A 21,175-nucleotide genomic window follows, 5' to 3' on the forward strand; every position below is an offset into this window, starting at 1 on the left:
TCCTCTTTGGCAGGTAAAATGCATGCTCTATAGGGTTTAAGTCTGGAGATTGACTTGGCCAGTCTATAACCTTCCACTTCTTGCCCCTGATTAACTCCTTTGTTGTGTTTTGGGTCATTATCTTGCTGCATGATGGAGGATATTCCAATCAGTTTGGTTGCATCTTTCCTTAAATTGGCAGACAAAATGTTTCTGTAGACTTAGAGTTCATTTAGCTGTTGCCATCATGTGTTACATCATCAATGAAGATTAATGAGCCCATCCCAGAAGAAGCCATGCAAGCCCAAGCCATGACATTGCCTCCACCGTGTTTCACAGATGATCTTGTATGTTTGGGATCATGAGCAGATTCTTTCTTTCTCTAAACTTTAGCCTTTCCATCACTTTGGTAAAGGTGCATCTTGACAACAACACAGTAACACATGATGGCAGCAGCAAAATTAACTCAGAAGTCTACAGAAACATTTTGTCTGCCAATTTAAAGAAAGATGCAACCAAACTGATTGGAAGATCCTTCATCATGCAGCAAGATAATGATCCCAAAAAACTGCAAAAACAACAAAGGAGTTCATCAGGGGCAAGAAGTGGAAGGTTTTAGACTGGCCAAGTCAATCTCCAGACTTAAACCCTATAGAACATGCATTTTACTTGCTAAAGAGGAGACCGAAGGGAGTAACCCCCCAAAACAAACAGCAACTGAATGAGGCTGCGGTGAAAGCCTGGAAAAGCATCACAAAAGAAGAATGCAAATGTTTGGTGATGTCAATGGGTCACAGGCTTGATGCGGTTATTGCAAGCAAAGTATTTGCGACAAAATATTACGGTTTATTCACTTTAATTTATTTAAAGTCTATCTGTTCCAATACTTTTGCTTGCCTAAAAATTTGGGGTTCCTTTTCAAAAAATGCAATCTTCTAAGTTGTGTATCGGATCCAGATGTTAATACCTGGAAATGAAAGCTGAAATGTTGAGCTATTGTCTCATATTCATCGTTTGGTGTCAAACCCAAATGTTTCCAGTCTACAGCAAAAATAAAGGAATTGGCCTCACCGTTCCAATACTATTGGAGGGGACTGTAGATCTGATGGAAATGTAGAAAAATCTGACCACCGCACTGTTTTTCAACTACAAATTGCAACACTTTAAGCCATCCATATAAATCTTCCAAAAGGTGAAAATCCCTTTGGGAAGCACTTCCAAGTAAATCTACTATAGGCTTTGAAATGTTTTAGCCAACATTTATAGATAAATATTAGATATAAATTAGTATCTGCATAGCATAACAATTGGTTGGAGCACTGGTGGGAGTGTTAGTCATTTATCATATCCATTAGGTAAAGAGCTGATGGTCTGGACTCATCACAGGATAAACATCATATAGCACTGGGCACATCCTGATGCGAGAGTTTATTTGTGTGGCCTTGGGAGTTTTTTCTTTTTTTCAGTATTTACTCGCCACAAGCAGCGTTTAAATATGCAGCACAAAATTCACAAGTAGCAGCCACAGATAATAGTGTAATAACTAGGCACAATAATAGGGCTGATAAAATGCAGCCTCGCAGGTTTATCCTGGCACTGTGGGAGGGGCGGCCGTACAGTACGTGTTTGGGATAACGTTTATCTGGATGGGTGTGTCACAGCGAGGGAAAAGGGAGTAAATCCAACCATAAAGTGGAATCCTATGTGTGTGTGTTATCTGTGTGTGAGGCCTGACCCTTTTCAGGGTGGGATAAGGAGGGTGAGCCGCTGTCATGCCACCATTAGAAACCACAGCTGCTTTTGGTTCCTTAATGTAAGTGAGGTTTTCAAAAGTCACCCACCAAAAAGTGGGCTTAAAAAGCCAGCCATAACGCCACCATTTCCATTCTTGTCACTTTATATGGGCACTGAATCCATGTCTCTGTCAGTACCTCCTCTTGCCGTGCTTCCCACCATCAGTCATGCAGGTCTTAGGCCGAAGAGCTGTGTTGAGGCAGAACAAATAAGCTTTAGTTAAAGCCTCTGAAAACCTGGTCTAAAATAGTAAAAATCAATATATCAAATTTGGGCGTATAAATAAGCTTTTACAAATATCTGAATTTATGTTCATAAAAATAACAACTAAGTTTAAAAAACTGCTTTTTTAGTATTTAGACTGTTCGACAAGAATGTGTGGGCTTTGCCGTATCAAATGGTCTCCATAGCAAAAGTCATAGTTTGTTTTTATTTTTAATTAATTTATTTGGGCATAGAACTGTCACGATTGGTTCAAAATACTTATTGTGTAATAAGAACAGGAACATAGCCCGCCTCATCTAAACCGGATTTCGGTAAAGTTTATCAAACTCAAATGATAATGTCTTTAATTTGGATTGATAAGTATTCTGAACTGTTTTCAGATTCTTACTTTCATAATACTAACTCCACAAAATACATACCGTATTTTCCACACTATAAGGCGCACTGGACTATAAGCCGCAGGTGTTATAATGTTTAATTACCATATGTAAGAGTTCGTGCACAGAGGGGATTGTCGGGAAAGAGATGGCTGCTTGAGGAAGCTCCATTTATTAACATTTCAACAAACAAGTTGCATATTTGCATAACGTATTCAAGTGTTACCATTTAGTGCAATAGTAGCTACTAGGGTTGGGCACGAGTGTTTACTACTCGTGTGATCGCTTGCATTCCTTGAGGATCAATCGATTCCTCGTTAAACTTTTTTCTATTTTCAGAACGCAACGCATCTGTCTGCAAAACAACGGTTCACCGCAATAAAGCGCTCAATGCTTATTGTCAAACAGTCACAGTTGCCATATGATATTAAGGATTTTTTTCCACAAGTTTAAAACACATTTTCCTCACTGAAAGTAATTAAATAGACGGGCCACAATTTAAACCGATCGAGTAGGTTTAAATTGGGAGGTTGGGAGGAAAAAAAGAGAAAAAAAGCATGGGCTGTAGTTGTAACAAAAAAATAATAGCCTAAGTCACCATTTAAAATAAGAAGGGCAGCAGATAATATAAAATGATTGTCCTACAATTTAAATACATATAAATAACTCACCAAAGCAGTTAGTTGTATATCCAACCGTAATGCTCACTCCGTGTCCATGAATAATTACCGCGACTAATTCCTCATTAACGGAACGTTACACCGGTCGGTTTTTGAATCTTATCCCCATATTCCCTACTGAAGGCTTCTTAACTGTTGTTGGCTTGGAGTGAATGTGCCTGAAGTAAGCCTTGCTTCTTCTTTACTCTTCTTTCCAAGCGGAGAGCACCTTGCATGCTCACCTGTCCTGGAGTCTACTCACTACTAACTGAGAGTAACAGGTGTCATCTCCCCTTTTTATAAACGTAATTTTATCATCTGCTTTGAAATAATTGGACAGTTATATTCCTGAAAATGTTCTGGAGGAAGGAGAGACCGTGTTCAGCTCTGCGGTGCCGTGAAGAACACAGGCTGCGCTGTGGTGGCACGGAGGTGGCAGTTATTTGCAGTTGCTGTTTGACACAACGCTCAGTGTATTGCACTTGCATCAAAATATTTAATATTGTTAAACTTTATTTTATCCGTTTGTGCCGTTTTGTACACGTATATAACATTTTAAAGTAGGGGTGGCCCGCCGGCCGGCCTAAAGGCTACAGACACACACAAAAAAAAAAAACTATTTTCCTCATCCACCAATCGAGTTCATTTGAAGCGAGGAGTACTCGAGTACTCGATACTAACGCCCATCCCTAGTAGCTACAGAACATATACTGTGCTGTGTAATAACAGGGTCGAAAAAGGGGAAAAAGTCGCGAATTATAGTCCGAAAAAGTACGGTAGTTAAAAGGAACTTGTGGATTTGGGTTTACAGGGGCTTTAAAGTTTGACCCAGCAGTTATTTTACAGATTGAAACTAGATTACAGATTGAAAAAAAACTAATTAGATGTAGAAAAAGACTACAACACTCTGTATCCGTTTCCCTGACTCACCTGGATCTGCTGTCTGCTGCTTCTTGTTGTAATGGACAATCTGATTCTCATTGGTCATCTTCACATCCTGATCCTCCACATAGTTACTGCAACACAGCAAGAGAATAAAGACAGAGCAGATATATTCAAGAAAATTTATAGGATAGGACATATGGGAAGACATGAGTAGAGGACCAAAACAAAACATAGGGCTGACTGGTCTCAAGCAATGGACCCGCTAGCTTCAAGCTTTTGTCATTGAAGATGGGGCTAGAGGTACCGAAGGGGAAAAAGGAGGACTGAGGCATCAAAAGTCAAGCGTGTGGTAAGGAGGGTGAGAGATGGCTGGGGGTTCATTTGAGGAATCTTCAAAACAGGGATTGACCACAGGGAGGTGCTGACACGGGGGTTTCAGAGGGTCTGTTACTCACTGTTGGTGGTGTCTGCTGCCACGGGGGCTGAAGTGGAAAATATCACATCTCAATTCAAGACAAGTCACCACTTTGGGACAATGACGTTGAAACTAACCCATTCGTTTCTCTGTTTTAGACGTTGAATTGTAAAATAAATGGTTCTGCAATTGAACTTTACATACAATTTGCACACTGCTGGACAAAGCACCACTTAGGTTTACAATGTGAAGCAAGCATGACACGTTTTGGGGATGAAACAGTGCTGACGAGAAATTGTATTTATTTTTTCTTAAGAAAGAGCCATTGTACAACCATTCAGCCATTAGAACAGTCAAACATGCATGCAAGAAAAAAACACTGTACCTGATGACAGTGTTCCTCTCACGCTGTGCAATGTAGGCATTGACTGTGAACAGGATGGTGTGGTAGGGCACCACTGGCTCACAGGTAGGCAGAATGCCTCGTACCATGTGACCCACAATGTCCAATACGCCGTTATACACCAGGAGGTCGTCCACCAGCAGCTGCATAAACAGATGAACAATGCATATTGCTGCTTGAGATTTTTTCAGAAAAAAAATAAAAACATGCTCTCAGCAGAAACTAGAGGGCTTACCCCAAACTCCTTGACTCCTCTCTGTGGTGTCTTTGAGTAGTTCCACAATTTGATCATTGACACCGTGACCGGCTGATCAAAGATGACGTACACACGGTTCACCTATGTGGAAGAATCAATACACTTACACAAAACCCTCTCTTCTGAGTGTTAACTGAATTCACTATAGCCATTTATTCTCTCCCTCTTAAATCCTCACCAGTCCAGGGAGCACCGGGGCTAACCACATGTGTCTTCCATCATGGGTACTGTTGACAGCGTCTACTAATTTATCTGGAGTCCTCACATCACCGCTCACGTTGTCCAGGACGTTCACACTGTCTGGAAAAGCGGCGATGTCTGGTATACATAAGGTTGAGGAAGAGACACTAATACACCTATTAATATTACTCCCTTTTTGGGATCACATTTATTTAAGACTGGTAGAGAGAGTTTAGGTTTGTGAAGAAAGATGCAAGGAGTTTGATGTTAATTCAAGAAAAGGATACTGTTGTCACTGAGATTGATCTTCTCGTGATTCTGGTCATAAAATTCGAGGCCGTTGAGGCCGATGTAGTACGGGTCTCCCCACGATGTTAACAGCTGTAGCTGAAAGATGACTGGCGGGTGAAGGTTAAGGAATGTACACATATAACACACATCAGGCCTGGGCTGTGTCCAAAGCCACTACCTATTTACTATGTGATGCACTATATTAACCTACCAACCTTTTATTTGAGTCTGCTAACAATCCTACATGCAATGCTCCCCGCTTCATAAAATAAAAATGTACTGTGCTCACTGTGTGTGTGTGAGTGAACTGCTGAGTATTTATTTAACAAGGGGGAAGGGAAAGTGTGAGTGATCTCTGACACAGCCCTTGCCAAAAACATCAGAACAGATCCTTTGCCATGAATTCTTGATGACACACAGGCTGGCTGCCACCAATCTACATTTTTCATAGTAGAAAAATAGCATTTCTGGAGATGTTGACTGCCATTTGTCACTTGCAATCCACCACAAAACAGTGTTACAACCAGGGCACCTCTGGGCTGCTAGCCATCTGTTACATGAAACATTTCTGCATATACAGTGCTATTTTCAACCACATCTGTTATTGATTTTGGCTGCTTTAAAAAGTTGGTCAGAGCAACAGTTTGTGGATTAAACTTGGGCTCTCTAAGAAATTGTGATGTGCATTTTTCTAGACAGGCAGATTTACCAGCACTTAGCAGAACAACTACACAAAAAATACATACATGTCCAAACCATGTCAAAAGGATACACCCACAAGGCATGATGGGAGCTTCATAGTCCATGCTGGCCTGTTCTTGTTTCTTAGAGCTCCCTCTTAATAAAGATACAACAAAATTAGGAATTAGGAAATGGAAGTTTCCAAACCCTCTCGTGAAACAGAGCATGCAAATTTAATTTCTGCCTCCTACTTGTGGAAGTCCTCGGCACTCTTGTTGTCAGTGGGCGTCTGGAGGAAGTCTATGAAGAGGAGCTCCTGAGCAAAGTCAAAGTGACAGTTGCCTGGCCCTTTCCTGATGAGGAATCCCTCCCTCGGGGAGATGGCCACATCATCCATGAACATATGGATCACCTTCACCTGAGCCAAAGACACAAATTAAATTAAATATAACAAGGTACTAACTAATCTTAAAACATCTCATGCTAATCATTGGTCTCTTGTAACCACTGCACCTTCATAGTAAACACAGTCAGTGTCTCACCCCTCTGTAAGAATCCTCTGGGGACTTGTTGTAGTTCCAGATACGGAGTCCGGCAATAGTCAGGGCCTTGGTGAACGTGATGTTCAAGGTGTGGGGCTGTCCATGGGCGAAAGGGATCATCCACATGTGCTGGTCATCAGTGGTGATGTTGTGGCCATCTATAAGCCTGGGGTAATGACAAACATACACTAATGATGTGATCCTAGTCTGGACTTTGATTCTGGTATTCGATTTTTCATGAGATCAGGGGAGGGGAGGTGATAAAGTACGAATGATATGAAAAAGAGTGAAGAAAGAGATTAAAAGGAGAAAGATAATTTACTAACATTGAGGCTATTCTACTACTTCTACATCTTAGTGCTCCGAGAGCACATAATGTCAGACGTACTTATCAAGTGTGCGCAGGTCGTGTCCATATTCGGGCAGGTCGTTGAGGTCCCTTGGAGAGGCGGCCATCATGCTGAGGTCTAATGGTAAACTCTCTCCATCCTTCCCCACCACTTCCAGTCCTGTCAGGCCCATGTAGTGGGAGTCCCCCCAAGTCAACACCAATTCTAATCTAAGGCCTGGGGTGGAGGAGGGAGATGGGTTAATGGGAGGTATGAGCACAACATAGAAAAGAAGTGAACATGTGAGAACAGGTCGCTGATTATGTACTCACACTTTCCCGTGTACATTCCAGGATTATGCTCTATGTCCTCCTCAGACTGGCTCACAGGGGGGTTGAGGTGGAGTTTAAACTAAGACATGTGATCACATTCAAATCAATTGTTTTATACTCTCTTGGTGGGAATGTTGAACATTTTAGATGCATAACAGTCGGGAACAGATAATTATAGGATATATTATTTAACACTTCAGAAGTTGATCAAACACACTTAAAGGTGGATTTAGCGATTCTGGAGAATGCTTATCACTCTTTGTGAAGATCAGTGAGAGCTGGAAAAAGTGCTGGGCCAGATAGCATACCCCCAGAGGTTTTAAAGAACTGTGACCTCGATGACATCATGCTGGAGTTTTCCAACCTAGCGCTACTGCAAAACAAACTGCCTGAAGTATGGTCTCTCCAACATCATCCCAGTGCCTAAATCAGGAGACCTCTCAAAGCCAGACAACTACTGGGGCATCAGCCTGACATGTATCACGGCAAAGGTATACAACGCATGATACTAAACAGGATCAGGAGCGCCATCGACCCTCACCTGAGGGAGAACCAAAATGGCTTTCGCAAAGGGAGAACCACCACAGCCCAGATTCTGGCACTAAGGAGAATGATCGAGGAGGTGAAGAAGGATAACCTGACAGCTGTACTGTGCTTTATCGACTTCAAAAAGGCATTTGATTCGATCCACAGAGGCACGATGGTGAAGATCCTTAAGGCCTACGGTGTTCCTCCCAACCTACTCCGGGCTATTGAGACCATGCACGCAGGAACAAGGTCCAAGGTGGTTACCCCAGATGGCAACACTGAAGAGTTTGATATCCTGGCTGGAGTGATGCAAGGGGACACACTAGCCCCCTTCCTCTTCATCATAGTCCTGGATTACGCGCTCAGAAAAGCCATCAGTGGGCGGGAGCAGGACCTCGGCTTCACCCTAACCCCAAGGAGGTCAAAGCGACACCCTGCAGTTGTCCTGACAGACCTGGACTACGCGGATGACATCAGCCTGCTCTCCAACAATGTGTAGCAAGCACAGGAACTCCTGAACAGAGTGGAGCTGGAGTGCGCCAAGGTTGGCTAAACGCCAAGAAAACAGAGGTCATCACCTACAACATCTCACCGGAGCATCAACCACTGACAACAACTGGTGGCTCTGTGCTGAAGGAAGTCGTGGACTTTAAGTATCTGGGCTCATGGGTCAACTCAACCGAGCAGGACCTAAAGGTGAGGAAGGCACTCGCATGGAGGGCCCTGAACGGAATGATCTGTGTGTGGAACTCCAACCTCCCCCGTCAAATCAAACTCAGCTTTTTCTTTGCAACGGTAGAGTCTGTTCTCCTCTACGGCAGCGAATGCTGGTCCCTGAAGCCAACCTTGCAGAAATCCCTAGACGGGTGCTACACCAGAATGCTGCGTGCAGTACTAAACATCAGCAGGAGCACACATGTTACTAACAGTAACCTGTATGTAGGATTACCAAGGGTTAGCGAGTAAGTAGCTTCCAGGAGAATGAGACTGGCAAGACACTGCCAAAGACACCAAGAGCTGCCAGCCAGCAAACTGGTACTATGGGAACCAAACCATGGTCATCGGTCGCGAGGACGTCCTACACCAACCTACGTGGATGTACTCAAGAATGATGCAGGAGTGCAAAGTTCCAATGAACTGGCCAGATGTATGGAGAATCAGGGTGACTGGAAGCAACAATGGAGGGCTCGTCTGAGGACGACCTAGAGAGAGAGAGAGTGACCTGTCCGTACAGTGTGTTCGCTGAAAAAAAATCCAGTGTTAGTACTTAGCCTAGGCTCTGTAAACGGGCATGTTGCCAGCTACAGTGGATCCCCTTCGTTTACATACCAGCTTACAGAGCCTAGGCTGTGCATTAACACCAGATATTTATTTCAGCGCACACACAGTACGGACAGGTAGCATTTGGTGAGGAGATAATCACTGATTTTGAGAAAAAGTGATTTTGACAACGAGTGTTCTCCAGAATCACTGACTCCACCTTTAAATCTTCTTTTAAAACCGGTGCCCACTACTAATAAAGCCTGCACTTACTTTGAGTTCTTCCTCTCTGAAACCAGCCTGTGTGAAGGGTCTCTCCTCTCCCTCTCCGTCAGCGGTGCGCGGTCTCTGCAGCTCCTCTTCACACACCAGTCCGTCCTGCTCCTCCTCTTCACCGAGGAAGGTTTCATCATACCGAGACATAGCCTCCAGGATCTCATCGTCAGTGGTGAACAGGATGGTGTCACCAAATTGGTCCAGCTCTGAAGTGAAAGCAGTGTGAGTAAATGGGAAAAGTTGATCAAAAGCAACACACAAAAGGTGAGGCTGTTCTTTTCAGCTACCTCCAGACAGGTTCCCAGAGGCCTTGGCAATCTCGCCCCTGAAGATGCATCTTCCGTCCAGCAGCATCTCCACCTCCTTGACCCCTCTGAAGGAGTGAATGCGTGACTTGTTGTAGTTCCACACTCGGATCATGGCCACCTGGCAGGGAGCTCCAAAGTCCAGGAAGACGGTGTGGCTAAGGCCGGCAGTGAACGGTGCCAGCCAAAGGTGCATGTCGTCCTGTGTGCGATTAACGCCGTCGATCAAGTTAGCGACCACGCGCGGGTCCTTCCCGTAAGCGGGGAGGATGTTGATGTCTGGAGGGTCGGCGCGGATGTGAGCGGGTTGTAGGGGCTCTCCGCTGGAACTGAACACCTCCAGGCCATTGAGGCCCACGTAGTGGCGATCGCCCCAAGTGGACAGGATGTTGATGACCAGCCTTTGGCCCTGGGGTAAAACCGGTATCTCAAACTCGTCCTCCCGCTCCATGGCTAGATCGTCATCGGGACCTTCACACAGAGTCTGAGTGGTCAGGTTGGACAGCGGGCTCCTGGGGGCTATGGAGTGTGGGGTGACTGGGACTGTGGGTGGACCAAGGCCCTGGCGCTGGAGGAACTCGTCAAAGATGTCCCCTTCAAAGCCCATGTTGGAGATGCGTCCGCGCTGGCATTGGTTGAACTTGGTGAGAGAGTCCCAGGATTCCATTAGGGTGTTTTCTTGTTGGCTGTGCAGCTTGGCCCGAGGGGAGCACTGCCTCCTGCTGCTGATCACCAGTGACATCGGCTCCTCTGGGGAATGCACAAAGAGGAGCTATTCACATTAAAAGATAATCCCTTTTAGCCTTTACGTTTATCATCAAACAAGAAAGAAGAAATTTTGTAGCGTCTCACAAAAAGTTATACATTTCATAAATAACCCATTACAAATAAAATGGTTTATTTACCCTTATTTTTAAATGTTCTGAGGCAAAAGGAACACATAAAACATACAGCCTCTTAAATTATATTGTTTATTTATAGTATGGGAGATGAAAGGATTATAATGGGAAGCAGTCAGTTTAGTAACCCGAAAATCTACCCCTTTCTCTAATCTTATTTTAGTTCAGAATGACCTCTGTAGAGATGAGAGTTCCATTCAAATGTCAATGAATAAGTGTTTAATCGAACAGTTAAAAGAACAACAAGATGACAAAAGTTAATTCGCAGGCAGCAGAAAGAATGATTCATTAAACAGCACAAAGGCCAGCAAAACAAGTGTGGCTGCTTTGTATGGTGTAGTCACTACACCACAGTGCTGAACAAGACTCTAGTAAACTAAACTATATGACAGGAATCACATAATACTGCACCCTTAACCCAAAACACATGCTTTATTTGACGACTGATTAAAAATTAAAAATTAACATCTAAAAATGGCTTAAAGTACAGTTGCAGCTCTTCATGTAGGGAGCCAAGTGAGGAGGTGTATAATATTCTATGACTAAGATAGGACCCAATTGAAGTTACATAAACAAGGAATGAAAAAATGCAAAGCCTTTAGCGCACATGTGTCAAACTCAAGGCCCGCGGGCCAGATGTGGCCCGCGACACGTTTTGATCTGGCCCGCGAATCAATTCGGCCGATTTGAATCAATTCTGATAAAAAAAAAAAAAAAAAAAAAAAAAAAAAAATCTTCATGGAGCCTGTGCCATATCCGCACGTCGCATATGCTCCCAACTGTTAGGAAACTTACGTGGCTTACAGCTAGGAATGTCTCCTGAAAGTTCTACAGCTCAGGATTTTAAGCCATGAATTGATGAACTTGCATCTAAGAAGAGCTGTCAGTTTTCTGAGGGCTGTAAATAGGCCAATATATGTGGCCAAATAGCATGCTAATATTGATGATTGATTGTGTCAAGTGTCTAAGGCAGTGGTGTCAAACATCCGGCCCGCGACTTGTAGAGCACACATTTCTGAGCATTTAAAAAAAAAAAGTAAGTTAAATTAAAATTAAATTAAATTGGGAAAAACGTATTCCAAAACAACAAATAACCTCTGTATTTAAAAATAAATCAAAACAGTAGAAGTTGCACTTTTATTTAATTGTATGTTGTACTGTCTGCATGTTTGCACAAAATGTGTCCCTGTACATATAGTAAACAAAATTGGACAACTGTAAGGTCAGTGCCTGTTGTATTTGTGTATTCAAATAAACAGTTGTTTATTTCATTAGTGCGTATTGGCATCTTTGAGCAAAATACCCCCAACATTTTTGCTCCTGTTCCCATGGCCAGCAGGAACCTTTACTAAGACATTTCCTGGGGGCTACAGAGATCCCTTGTGATCTGTGATAATGTAGGTTACATATGTAGGCTGAGTCATAAAGCATATAACTGAAAAACAAAGCTAAAGATTTGGATTTGACATATGTACGTTATTTTGCCATTATTTTACTGGTCCGGCCCACTTGAGATCAGAGAGGCTGTATGTGGCCCTCGAACCAAAATGAGTTTGACACCCCTGCTTTAGCGAGTGATGGTTGAATATTCCCAATATGATGTTTGACAAGTATTTTTTCTGCTGCGTTGTTTTGGATTTTCTAATACAGTTTATAATAAATGTATTATTACTACAAGAGATGATTATAGTAACCTTATTGGTTAAAAATAGGTCAAATAAAGCACAAAACAAAGTAATAATCCCATTTCCTACCTGTGTTTGACAGCACAGTTGCTCCAAAGTGCTCCTCCTCTGTCTGCCTTGCACTGGCTGCACTGTTTCGGAATGAGCTCCTACGTCCGCTGATGGGCCGGTCTGGCTTCTGCTCGGGGAGCTCCTCCAGCAGGTCACAGCTCAGGTCCAGAGAGTTGGCCTTCCATGGACCCCCGTTCACCACCGTCCTCTCCGTGCCCCTACACACCCGGCCCGGGTTACACGGCAGCTCAGGGAGCATAGAAGAGGAGGAAGAGGCCGATGGAGATGGAGACTTGGGCTCTGCTGCGGAGTGCTGAGGTACCAGCCAGCGGGGCCTCTCCCTGCTGGCCTCGCAGCCCTCTGGAGCTCCTCTGTTCAGGGGCTGCAGCCACTGAGGGGCCACCACCCGCGATGAGGACGGCTGGGTGGTGACCGTCTGCTCCATGGGTGCAGGCTGCTCCACTGGCTGCATGGGAGAGAGGGGCTCTTCGGAGCCGGACAGTTCGAAGGAGTTTCTTTGTGTGGAGGAATGACGAGTGGATGAAGGAGAGATGGGGGGTAGCAGAGTATGTGATCTCTCCTGCATGTCCATCATAGTCTGGCCTGCTGCTTCTGCAGGCTGCGGGTTCAAACTGGGGTGTCGCTGGATGCTGCTGCCCTCCTCACCCTTCCTGTCATCATGGCGCTGAGGGCTGGCCCCCCGTAGGTTGTGTCCTGAAGACCCAGGGCTGGAAAACAAGGAGTCCAAGACTTGGAAATCCTGGAGGTCAATGGTGCTGCTGTAGTCAAAGATCTGGTTGCCGCAGCCCTTCTCCAGCTCCCCTTCAAACACCAACGTGCTGTTGAGATAGAGCTTTATATGCCGCGCACCAATGTCAAGATCCTTAAAAAAAACAAAAAAAAAACAGAGCTTCAATTTACCTGAACAAACAATCTTGTCGTTCAGTTTGCAAACCATTTTACCTTTGCGATGAGTGGAAAAAAAATACATGATATTTACGATCTGAAATCTACACATACAATTAAGTACAGATTAGTACAGATTTAAGATGTAAATGATTCAAAAATAAAGGATTTCAGGTTAAATGGTATCACAGGAAAATGTTTTACAGTTTGTCTTCGTATACTGAACAATATTTTGGGAACATAATGATTCTAATTCAAGCAAATCAAGTCTACAAAAAGTATCAGTTGGTACATTTCATACAATTATTATTCATTCATTCATTCATTCATTTATCTGTATTTTTTAACATTGAGAGTATGAGTTCTCCAAGCTAGCTAGAAATTAGCCCTCTCACAGACCCCAAGTCATGGCTGCCATGAATTCATGGCTGAAGCCCAATTTGGGAATCTGCTCAATCCTTTAGGCGGTGAACCACAATAAACCAACAGCCTATTTCCAACCAACAGCTGCTTACCTTTCAGGTTCAAAACATCAAGTCATTCTAGAGAGCTGTAGTAATGATAAAAAGAGAAACAATGGGATCTTTGTACCCCTCTACGAACAACAGTGAGATCTAGAGGCAGAAGCCCACGCTTCCCCTAACACTAATCCTTTGGGACTAATCCCTCGCTGTTCCACATTTGAACAGTCTGACTGGCAGCTCAGCCAGCCACTGCTTAAAGAGAACCACACCCCTGATGCGACCGCACCACTACACTCACCCACCCATGTTATATAGTGACAACACACAAGCAATGTCGGATTTACGAGCTGTAGTGCTGCAGACAACAGGAATAATCCCTGAACTCCAGAGGGAGATATAAATCAAGTGCGGAACTCTACAATTCAACCTCTTATAAAACTGCGATGACACAAATAAAAAAAATAATAAAAATAAGTAACACATACATTGAGGCTTCGGTTGTAGTTCCATATTTTGATGTTGGATATTCCAAAGTCTGTGGAGCGCTCGGTATTCCTGATAATAAAGTAGAGCTGGACGGGAGGGTGGAACGGACATGTCCACATGTGACGTTCTTTGGTGGTCTGTCAACCCAAGAGAAGAGACAAAATCAGAAAAAATAATAATACATTTTGTCGATGAAAATTAATTAATTAATCTTGTTACATGCTTTTAAGTTCAAAATAAAAGAAATGGAGGTGGATTCATTAAGATGTAAATGTTTTTAGTTTCCCTGGTTGCAGAACTGGCGTACTTGAGATTCGATAATGCGTCATGTGAATTGCTTTTTCTTCCTTTTAAAAACAATAATAATAATAATTTATTTTATTTATATAGCGCTTTTCTCGCACTCAAAGCGCTTTTAGTCTTGATTCATTTTGTCCTCTTGTGTTTTCTGGCTGTAACTAAGATGGGAAAATCCATACATAGCTAGTTTTCTATGCATAATTTCAGGGTTGAATTACTGTAGCAGAAATCCTTGGATCCAGGTTGCGGAGGCAGGCATCAGAGGCTCACCTTCACCTTTCCGTTAACAAGCGCCCCCAGGTTCCCCGGGTAGTCAGCGTTCCTGATGTCTAAGTCGTGAGGCGACACGTACAGCTTCTTGTTCCCGGGGCAGAAGAATTGCAACTCAGTCAGCCCGACTTGCAAAGCGTTCCCCCAGTTGGACAGGATCTCCATGGTAACATACAATGCAGGGGTGACCTCGGCTGAGGCCTGCCTTCTCTGCAAATGACACAGACACACAACATTGACGAATGCTTTCTGTGCACTGTGTGTCTCCATCACACCCAAGGATGATTCATTGTGGACTGCGAGACAGTGTAACTGACTCACCGGCTGCTTGCTATGGTCTGTTTTGACACTCTGAACCTTGTTGGAGCTTGGTCCTGCTTCCAGTTTCTCCAAGGCTTTCAGCAGCTTCTGTTGTTGCCTGAACACAAGGATGACACCCTGAGCTCTGCTGCTCTTTTTATATTGCATCTGACCTTCATATTTGTGGTGATGGATGGCTAAGCCCCGCTACACCCAGAATTCATTCTTCAAGGTCAGAGGGTGTGCACACACACACACCATACATTACTGTTTGAATTAGTTTCTATAAAACACTATTACGTTTATTCTGACACTGCAGGATGTACAGGATTGTCCTATACCTTCTGTTCCTCAGATTTGTAAAAAGCATCTGTGTGTATAGGAAGAGCTGGGCAAAAAAAGTATCTTGATAGTGCTAAACTGCTAACAGCACCAGCAGGATGTTGGACCAAACTTGTTGTTGCACGCATTTTCTCACTATCTGTATGGTGGCTGGGATGGTATCTTTTCAGATAATGAAAAAGATTATTTGTGACTCTGATTTCTTGTGGCTTCAGCATTATCAAATGACATATCGTGTTAAATATTGATATCGATCAATATGGAAAAAATGATAGTCATCATTTTTTTTTGCCATATCACCCAGCCCAATCTAAAAGTAATATTCTCAGAGTTTACCTGGGGCCCATAAGCGTGATTCTCTGCATGGCCACAGTGACACTGCTGTCATCTTTGTCGTGATTGTGCATTAAGCCATTCATTACCTGGTGTCCCCTGCCCTGGATAAAAAGAAGGAGGAAAATAGAAGAGTCAAAAATATGTAAGCTTCATAACACTGCTTTAAAAACAGAAGCAGACATACATGTGTAGCATTAAGGCAAGGCAGTTAAAAACAGATATGGACTCTGGATCAGCATAAAAAACAACTATTCACAGTTAAGGTTTTAATAAGTCCAATAGCAGTGGTATATGTACAGTGTGTGTCAGGCTGACTGCGTTGTGGTTGAGGTCAGGACTCTGCACAGGGTTGTTTTCTCTCTGGATGGCCTGGCGAACCCGGAACGCTGTCTCCTCTGGGTCCAGCTCCTCAACAGAAGTCTTTCTAGCTGCTGACAGGGGCCTTTCCACCCGACTCCTTGGCCCTTAAGCAAGAGCATATGTCTTTTAAATAAAAATCCTACACCATTCTATTCAACGGATCTGCTTACCTTAATTACACTACTGTTATTAAGAGTTTAATTAAATTGAACATTTGCCATATGTCTGTATGCATATACAGCTTGTTAATGATGTATTTAGCAGCAGTATGTTTGAGGACTTACTCGGAGCATCCCAGCTCTCTGTAGAAGGTGGCCTGTCTAATGTTTTGCTCTTCACAAACATAGGCTTGGTGGGTATAAAGTTGTCAATGTTTTCTTTCCTTTTCGCCGACAGAGAGCGCTCAATCTTATGACCTGGAAGAATAGAGAAAAAGGAAAAGAACACTTTCAGATTAGTAATACATTGTTGTGTTGTTTGTAGGCATAAAATGGCCAAGGTTCTGCATCCCGTGGGATAGCTAACATAACACTATAACTGCATGAAGACAGCTAATGTCCTTGCTTGTTGTCCAAGAGAACCCCAGGTGATTGCTGATTAAGCAGATGAAGAGTAGATGTAAACACTCTGGACAATTAGGACTCCCCCTTAAAAATCAATATCTAATTTGCATATGAAAGTGGAGGTTAGAGCCTATACCTTTAAGCGAGGGTCCAAAGTCCAGGACAATGAGGTTGCCTGAGTCCAGATGGCTATTATTGTTGTCGTTGCTTGTCCGGGGGTTGGAGGAGGACTTGGAGGAGGAGAGAGGCAGGCCCAGCTCATCCAGACTCTCTGTGCTCTCCTCCCTCTCTATCTGCTCCTCCACCCACTCCTCTTCAGACTCCTCCCCCGCCGAGCCACGGCTGCTCCGCCGCATGCTAACCGCCAGGCTCCGACGCAGAACCTCATTTAGAAAAAATGTCAACGTTTACATATGCATCCATGCACACAGTCATCTTCAGTGTGAGCGCTCACAGACATTCACATGCACGCTGACAGTGTAGGCATTCCCTTGATTTGTGTGAGTACTACCACCCAAAAAAAATAATAATAATGAAGACGATTCACTACAGCCCAAGACAAGAGACTAAATTATAGTGCACATATTTCTTCATCCACTCACCTTCACTTCCTCGAGGTTGAGGAGAACCTTCTCACTGTGTTCCTGGTTGGCCTGGCCCCCGTGGTTCTCTGGCCTGGAGCTGAATGAGCGCGACGCCTTGGAGTCGTCCCTCAAGGAGCGGGGACTACGAGGCGAGCGCGGGCTGGAGCTCTGTATGAAACAAAATGATGGGGTAAAGGAAGGAAAATGGGAGAGCTGGAGAGATGCTAAGTAGTACAGACAGCTGTATCTGACACACAGCCCCTCCTCTAGAAAAACACCCACCCACACACACACACACACACACAGACTTAGTAGGCATTGTTATGTCTTCACTCTACCTCCATGTCTACGCTTTCATAGTTCTCAAAATCCTCAGAGTAGCGCTTTTCCGGGGAGATTTTCAAACTCGGTCCCTCCTCTGTCCGAATTTGGACAGAATCCTGCACAAAAGGAACCATTTATTATACATACGTTCATGGGAAAACATACACAAATTCAAAATGACAATATAAGGTGATAAGAAGCCTCTACCTGGACCCATTCTTTCCTCTGGACCTTTCCTGGGGCAGTGTGGCTCCTCTTCCTGTGGCTCTGCTCCAGATTTGGGCTATCTTCGGTTAGCTGGTGGGCGCTTCTACAGACATCTAGAGACGAGCAATGGAGCAGAAAAGGGAACATGAGCAGCTCGCAGCAGAATATGGCCTCAGAGGAGAAAGGAACACGCAGTCACATACGCAGATGGTCCACAGCAAATAGAGGCAGAATGGCTGCCAGCTACAACTGTCACTATCATTTATTCACTGGGACTGGGCACGGGATCACACCACGCAAAGAACAAGCTGAGGAGTGGTGGCTGTTTTGCTGGTGTCCCATATGGTGCGACAAGAATAAAGTATGCTGGTGGTGCCTTCAACTTCAGTGTAAAAAAGTACTCAATAACAATATTCCCTACTAAAAATCAAGTATTAGGTCTTACATAAGAGTATTTAGGGTTATTTTGGTCCAGTAGCATCATACCTGCTGTACGCGCGGACCTCCAAGCAGGTGGAGAAGTGACAGGCTTGAGGTTGGAGCTCTTGGGCTGCTTTCTACTGGCTGCAGCATTGGCTCCGTTAAGATAAATGGAAAAACCTTGCTCAAGCTGTTCCAACTCAATCTCCCTGGGCTCTTTGACTTTAATGCGTTTTAGGATCCTGAGGAGCAGAGACAACTGGTCACTACCTCTTGATTATGAAAAAAAGTACAGATCTCAAGACAACAAAGATCCAGGAGTCACAGAACATCACACATTCTAAAGCTATTTCCAACATCTGTTCTCCCACAAATTCCACTCAGGGCGGGGGGGGGGGGGGGGGGGGGCAACGGGCCCAGGCCCTGCAGCAGACCCGGGTTCGAATCCCTCCCGGGTCAGTTCTGTGCGTGTCTTCCCCATTTCACCTCTGTCTTACTCTCTACACAGTCAATAAAGCATGAAAAATGCAAAAAAATAAATAATAATATATATATATTTTTTTTATTCCACTCAAATAATGTGTAAATATGAGCAAGGAACCAATCAGTGCTTTTCTTAGGGCAGCACTCAAAAGTCATGGAGGGGTTAACTGCATCTCCTTTGTGAAATCTAATCCGCCTCTCCCCGGCACACTGTGCTCACACTTTACCTGTTTTTGTGCTGGAGGGCGATTAAATATTCATCCAGTGTGTCATCCACAGCAGAGGCAGGCTTCTCTTCTTGGCACGTCTTACCCTCCTTCAGGAGTGCGAGCGTTAAGTACAAACGCACACAATGCAGAGTCAGAAAAAGCCTACATCAGCTGTTAGATGGTAAACACAAACTGTCACAATACACACAGGTATTTACATTTACAGATACATTTAACATCCACTATAAAACACAAAACTTATGCAAACAACTTGCTCCTCCAGTTTTGAGTAAATAAAGCATCAGTGGAGCACAGGTAATGTAAAAAAGTTAAGATTTAGTCAGCTTCAGTCGTGAGGTTAAAAATGTGATAAAGTATAATAAAAGTGAGTGGGAAGGTTTTTTTTGCCTACACATATGGGCCTTTAATAAGAACTGGTTATGACTTGCAAACCTCAACACTGATGGAATCCAGATGCATTCATCCGTCTATTTTTGAATGCTGAATAACACACCATTTGTCTGGTGATGATTTTGGGGATCATGACCATATTAAGCAATCTTTTAACTGCACATTTTTCATTTTAAAGGTGAGGTGGTGAAGTAGTGGATAAAACAATTTCATGAAACCATGCCATGTCAAATTCACACTCTTCTTTGCAAGGCTGTCCTACCCTGTGTGTACTCATTAGGTGTGACCGCAACAGTGATTACAGGGTGACTGGAACAAGAGCTACAACTTAAGAGTGATCTTACATAATACATAAAGCAGTTTCGCACATAACTTGAGAGCAATGCTGATGAATAACAGATCATTAGGTTTTTTTGGTGTAAAAATACATCTTCACATCAGCTAAAATCCCAAAAGCGTAAACAATCCACACTGTATGGATTTAGCTGACATCGCCACACACAGCTAATATTAAATCGTCCTCATTAAAATGACAGATGCCTGCTTTCTTCATCGTTAAAGATGTTGGCCTTGACCCCAAGCCAGTGATACATTGAACAGGGATAGTGTGTCTTGGAAGGAGAACCAGTTTGTCTGCATCACACAGTCACCTACAGCTCATGCCACTATTTTATTTATTTATTGATAACAAAAATCATGCTGAGACAAGCAAAGAAAGAGAAATCACAAAGCCCCTTACTTAGATTCTACAAGTCAACTATTGGCTATGTCATCTCTGTCAATGTCAGGAGCAGAGGAGAAGCAAAGAAATTTGAAAGGGAGTAAGAACAGAGAGTACTTGTTAGTGCCAGAGTAAAGAGAAAACAGAGAGAAAGATGAGACATTGTTCGTTGTAAAATATGGCATGCATTGATGGGATAAATGTGCAGGAAAATCAAAGAGCCTTTTCTTGACGGTGTCTCAAGTATAACAGCATAGACTATAAAACTGACGAGCAGACGTTACATAAAACGAGCTTACCTTGATGTCCATTTTCTGGCTGCAGATGATGCTGCTGCTCACATAACCCCACACCAAATGTTAAAGAGGATAGCCGATGAGCCTTCAAAATAACCATTGAAATATGCGTTGTGTTTGATGACCACTGCAGAGGGGGAAACTGATGAGAACCCGAACCCAAAGGTTACCTTTGACATCAAACCTACATTATCTTTATTCTTTTTTTAATGTCAGCCTACCCGCTGGACGACTGCGCACATCAAATACATGATATCCAATTTAAGCCTCGTCTTAATTAAACCAAGTTTCCGTCTGAAACAATTTGAAAAATCTTCACCTTACGACCTGACAGATGAGTGGTTAACGTTTGCTGTATTGATTTTGTATCGTATGACATGAAACGCTAACACGCTAGCCCTTTTTTGACTATCTTAACGTTACACGGCAAGCTAACGCTTTATGCCAAATATCCAGTGCCATTGTTTGTTACCCGTTTATCGCATAAATAAACTCAAGGCAGAGACGTTACCAGGCAGACTAACAGTTCAGTTAGCATGGACGCTAATAACAAACTGAAAAGCTAACTAGTTAGCGTTAGCATGCATCTGTGGTCAACATTAAAATAAACAAAAACTGTCTTTTGCTACTTTATTCTAGTACACCGTTTGCTTAAGTTAAAATAAATCTTAGAAAAAGACTTACTTGTCCTGTGAAATGGTGCTTTATTAGCCATAAGCCTGAAAATTAACGAGTTTTTCTCTGTTTTTCATGTGCCCAGTGTATAGTGTTGGTTGGTAACCAGGATAGCGGTCCACCAATGGAAAGACCCGCATCGCTGTCAGACACGCCCACAGCCTGC

The 21,175-nt window shown here is 43.4% G+C and overlaps 1 protein-coding gene across 1 annotated transcript; it reads right to left on the reverse strand.

Moving 5' to 3' along the window:
* Nucleotides 1–995: 995 nt before the first annotated feature.
* katnip (katanin interacting protein) lies at nt 996–21,110 on the reverse strand. Its single transcript, XM_080049686.1, has 28 exons — nt 21,019–21,110; nt 20,338–20,461; nt 18,925–19,013; nt 18,281–18,456; nt 17,795–17,907; nt 17,602–17,703; nt 17,282–17,431; nt 16,816–17,062; nt 16,401–16,532; nt 16,054–16,220; nt 15,757–15,857; nt 15,100–15,196; nt 14,779–14,988; nt 14,208–14,345; nt 12,371–13,235; nt 9,700–10,467; nt 9,410–9,618; nt 7,349–7,427; nt 7,076–7,253; nt 6,688–6,853; nt 6,397–6,563; nt 6,237–6,301; nt 5,461–5,571; nt 5,172–5,311; nt 4,973–5,074; nt 4,720–4,880; nt 3,965–4,050; nt 996–1,962 (listed from the first exon to the last, which is right to left on the reverse strand). The coding sequence occupies exons 2-28, from the start codon at nt 20,347–20,349 to the stop codon at nt 1,904–1,906; spliced, it is 4,890 nt and encodes a 1,629-aa protein (XP_079905812.1). The 5' UTR covers nt 20,350–20,461; nt 21,019–21,110; the 3' UTR covers nt 996–1,903.
* Nucleotides 21,111–21,175: the final 65 nt, after the last annotated feature.

This window comes from Ammodytes marinus (assembly GCF_949987685.1).
Source record: "Ammodytes marinus genome assembly, chromosome: 20".
NCBI classification, from domain to species: Eukaryota; Metazoa; Chordata; class Actinopteri; order Uranoscopiformes; family Ammodytidae; genus Ammodytes; species Ammodytes marinus.

What these genes read in the sequence shown, in the direction of transcription:
- katnip (XM_080049686.1), bottom strand. An exon ending in GCCCTCCAGCACAAAAACAG is followed by an intron (nt 18,457 to 18,924) that starts GTAAAGTGTGAG and finishes TCTGCTCCTCAG; the next exon opens with GATCCTAAAACGCATTAAAG. An exon ending in TCCCATCATGCCTTGTGGGT is followed by an intron (nt 5,572 to 6,236) that starts GTATCCTTTTGA and finishes TTCACCCGCCAG; the next exon opens with TCATCTTTCAGCTACAGCTG.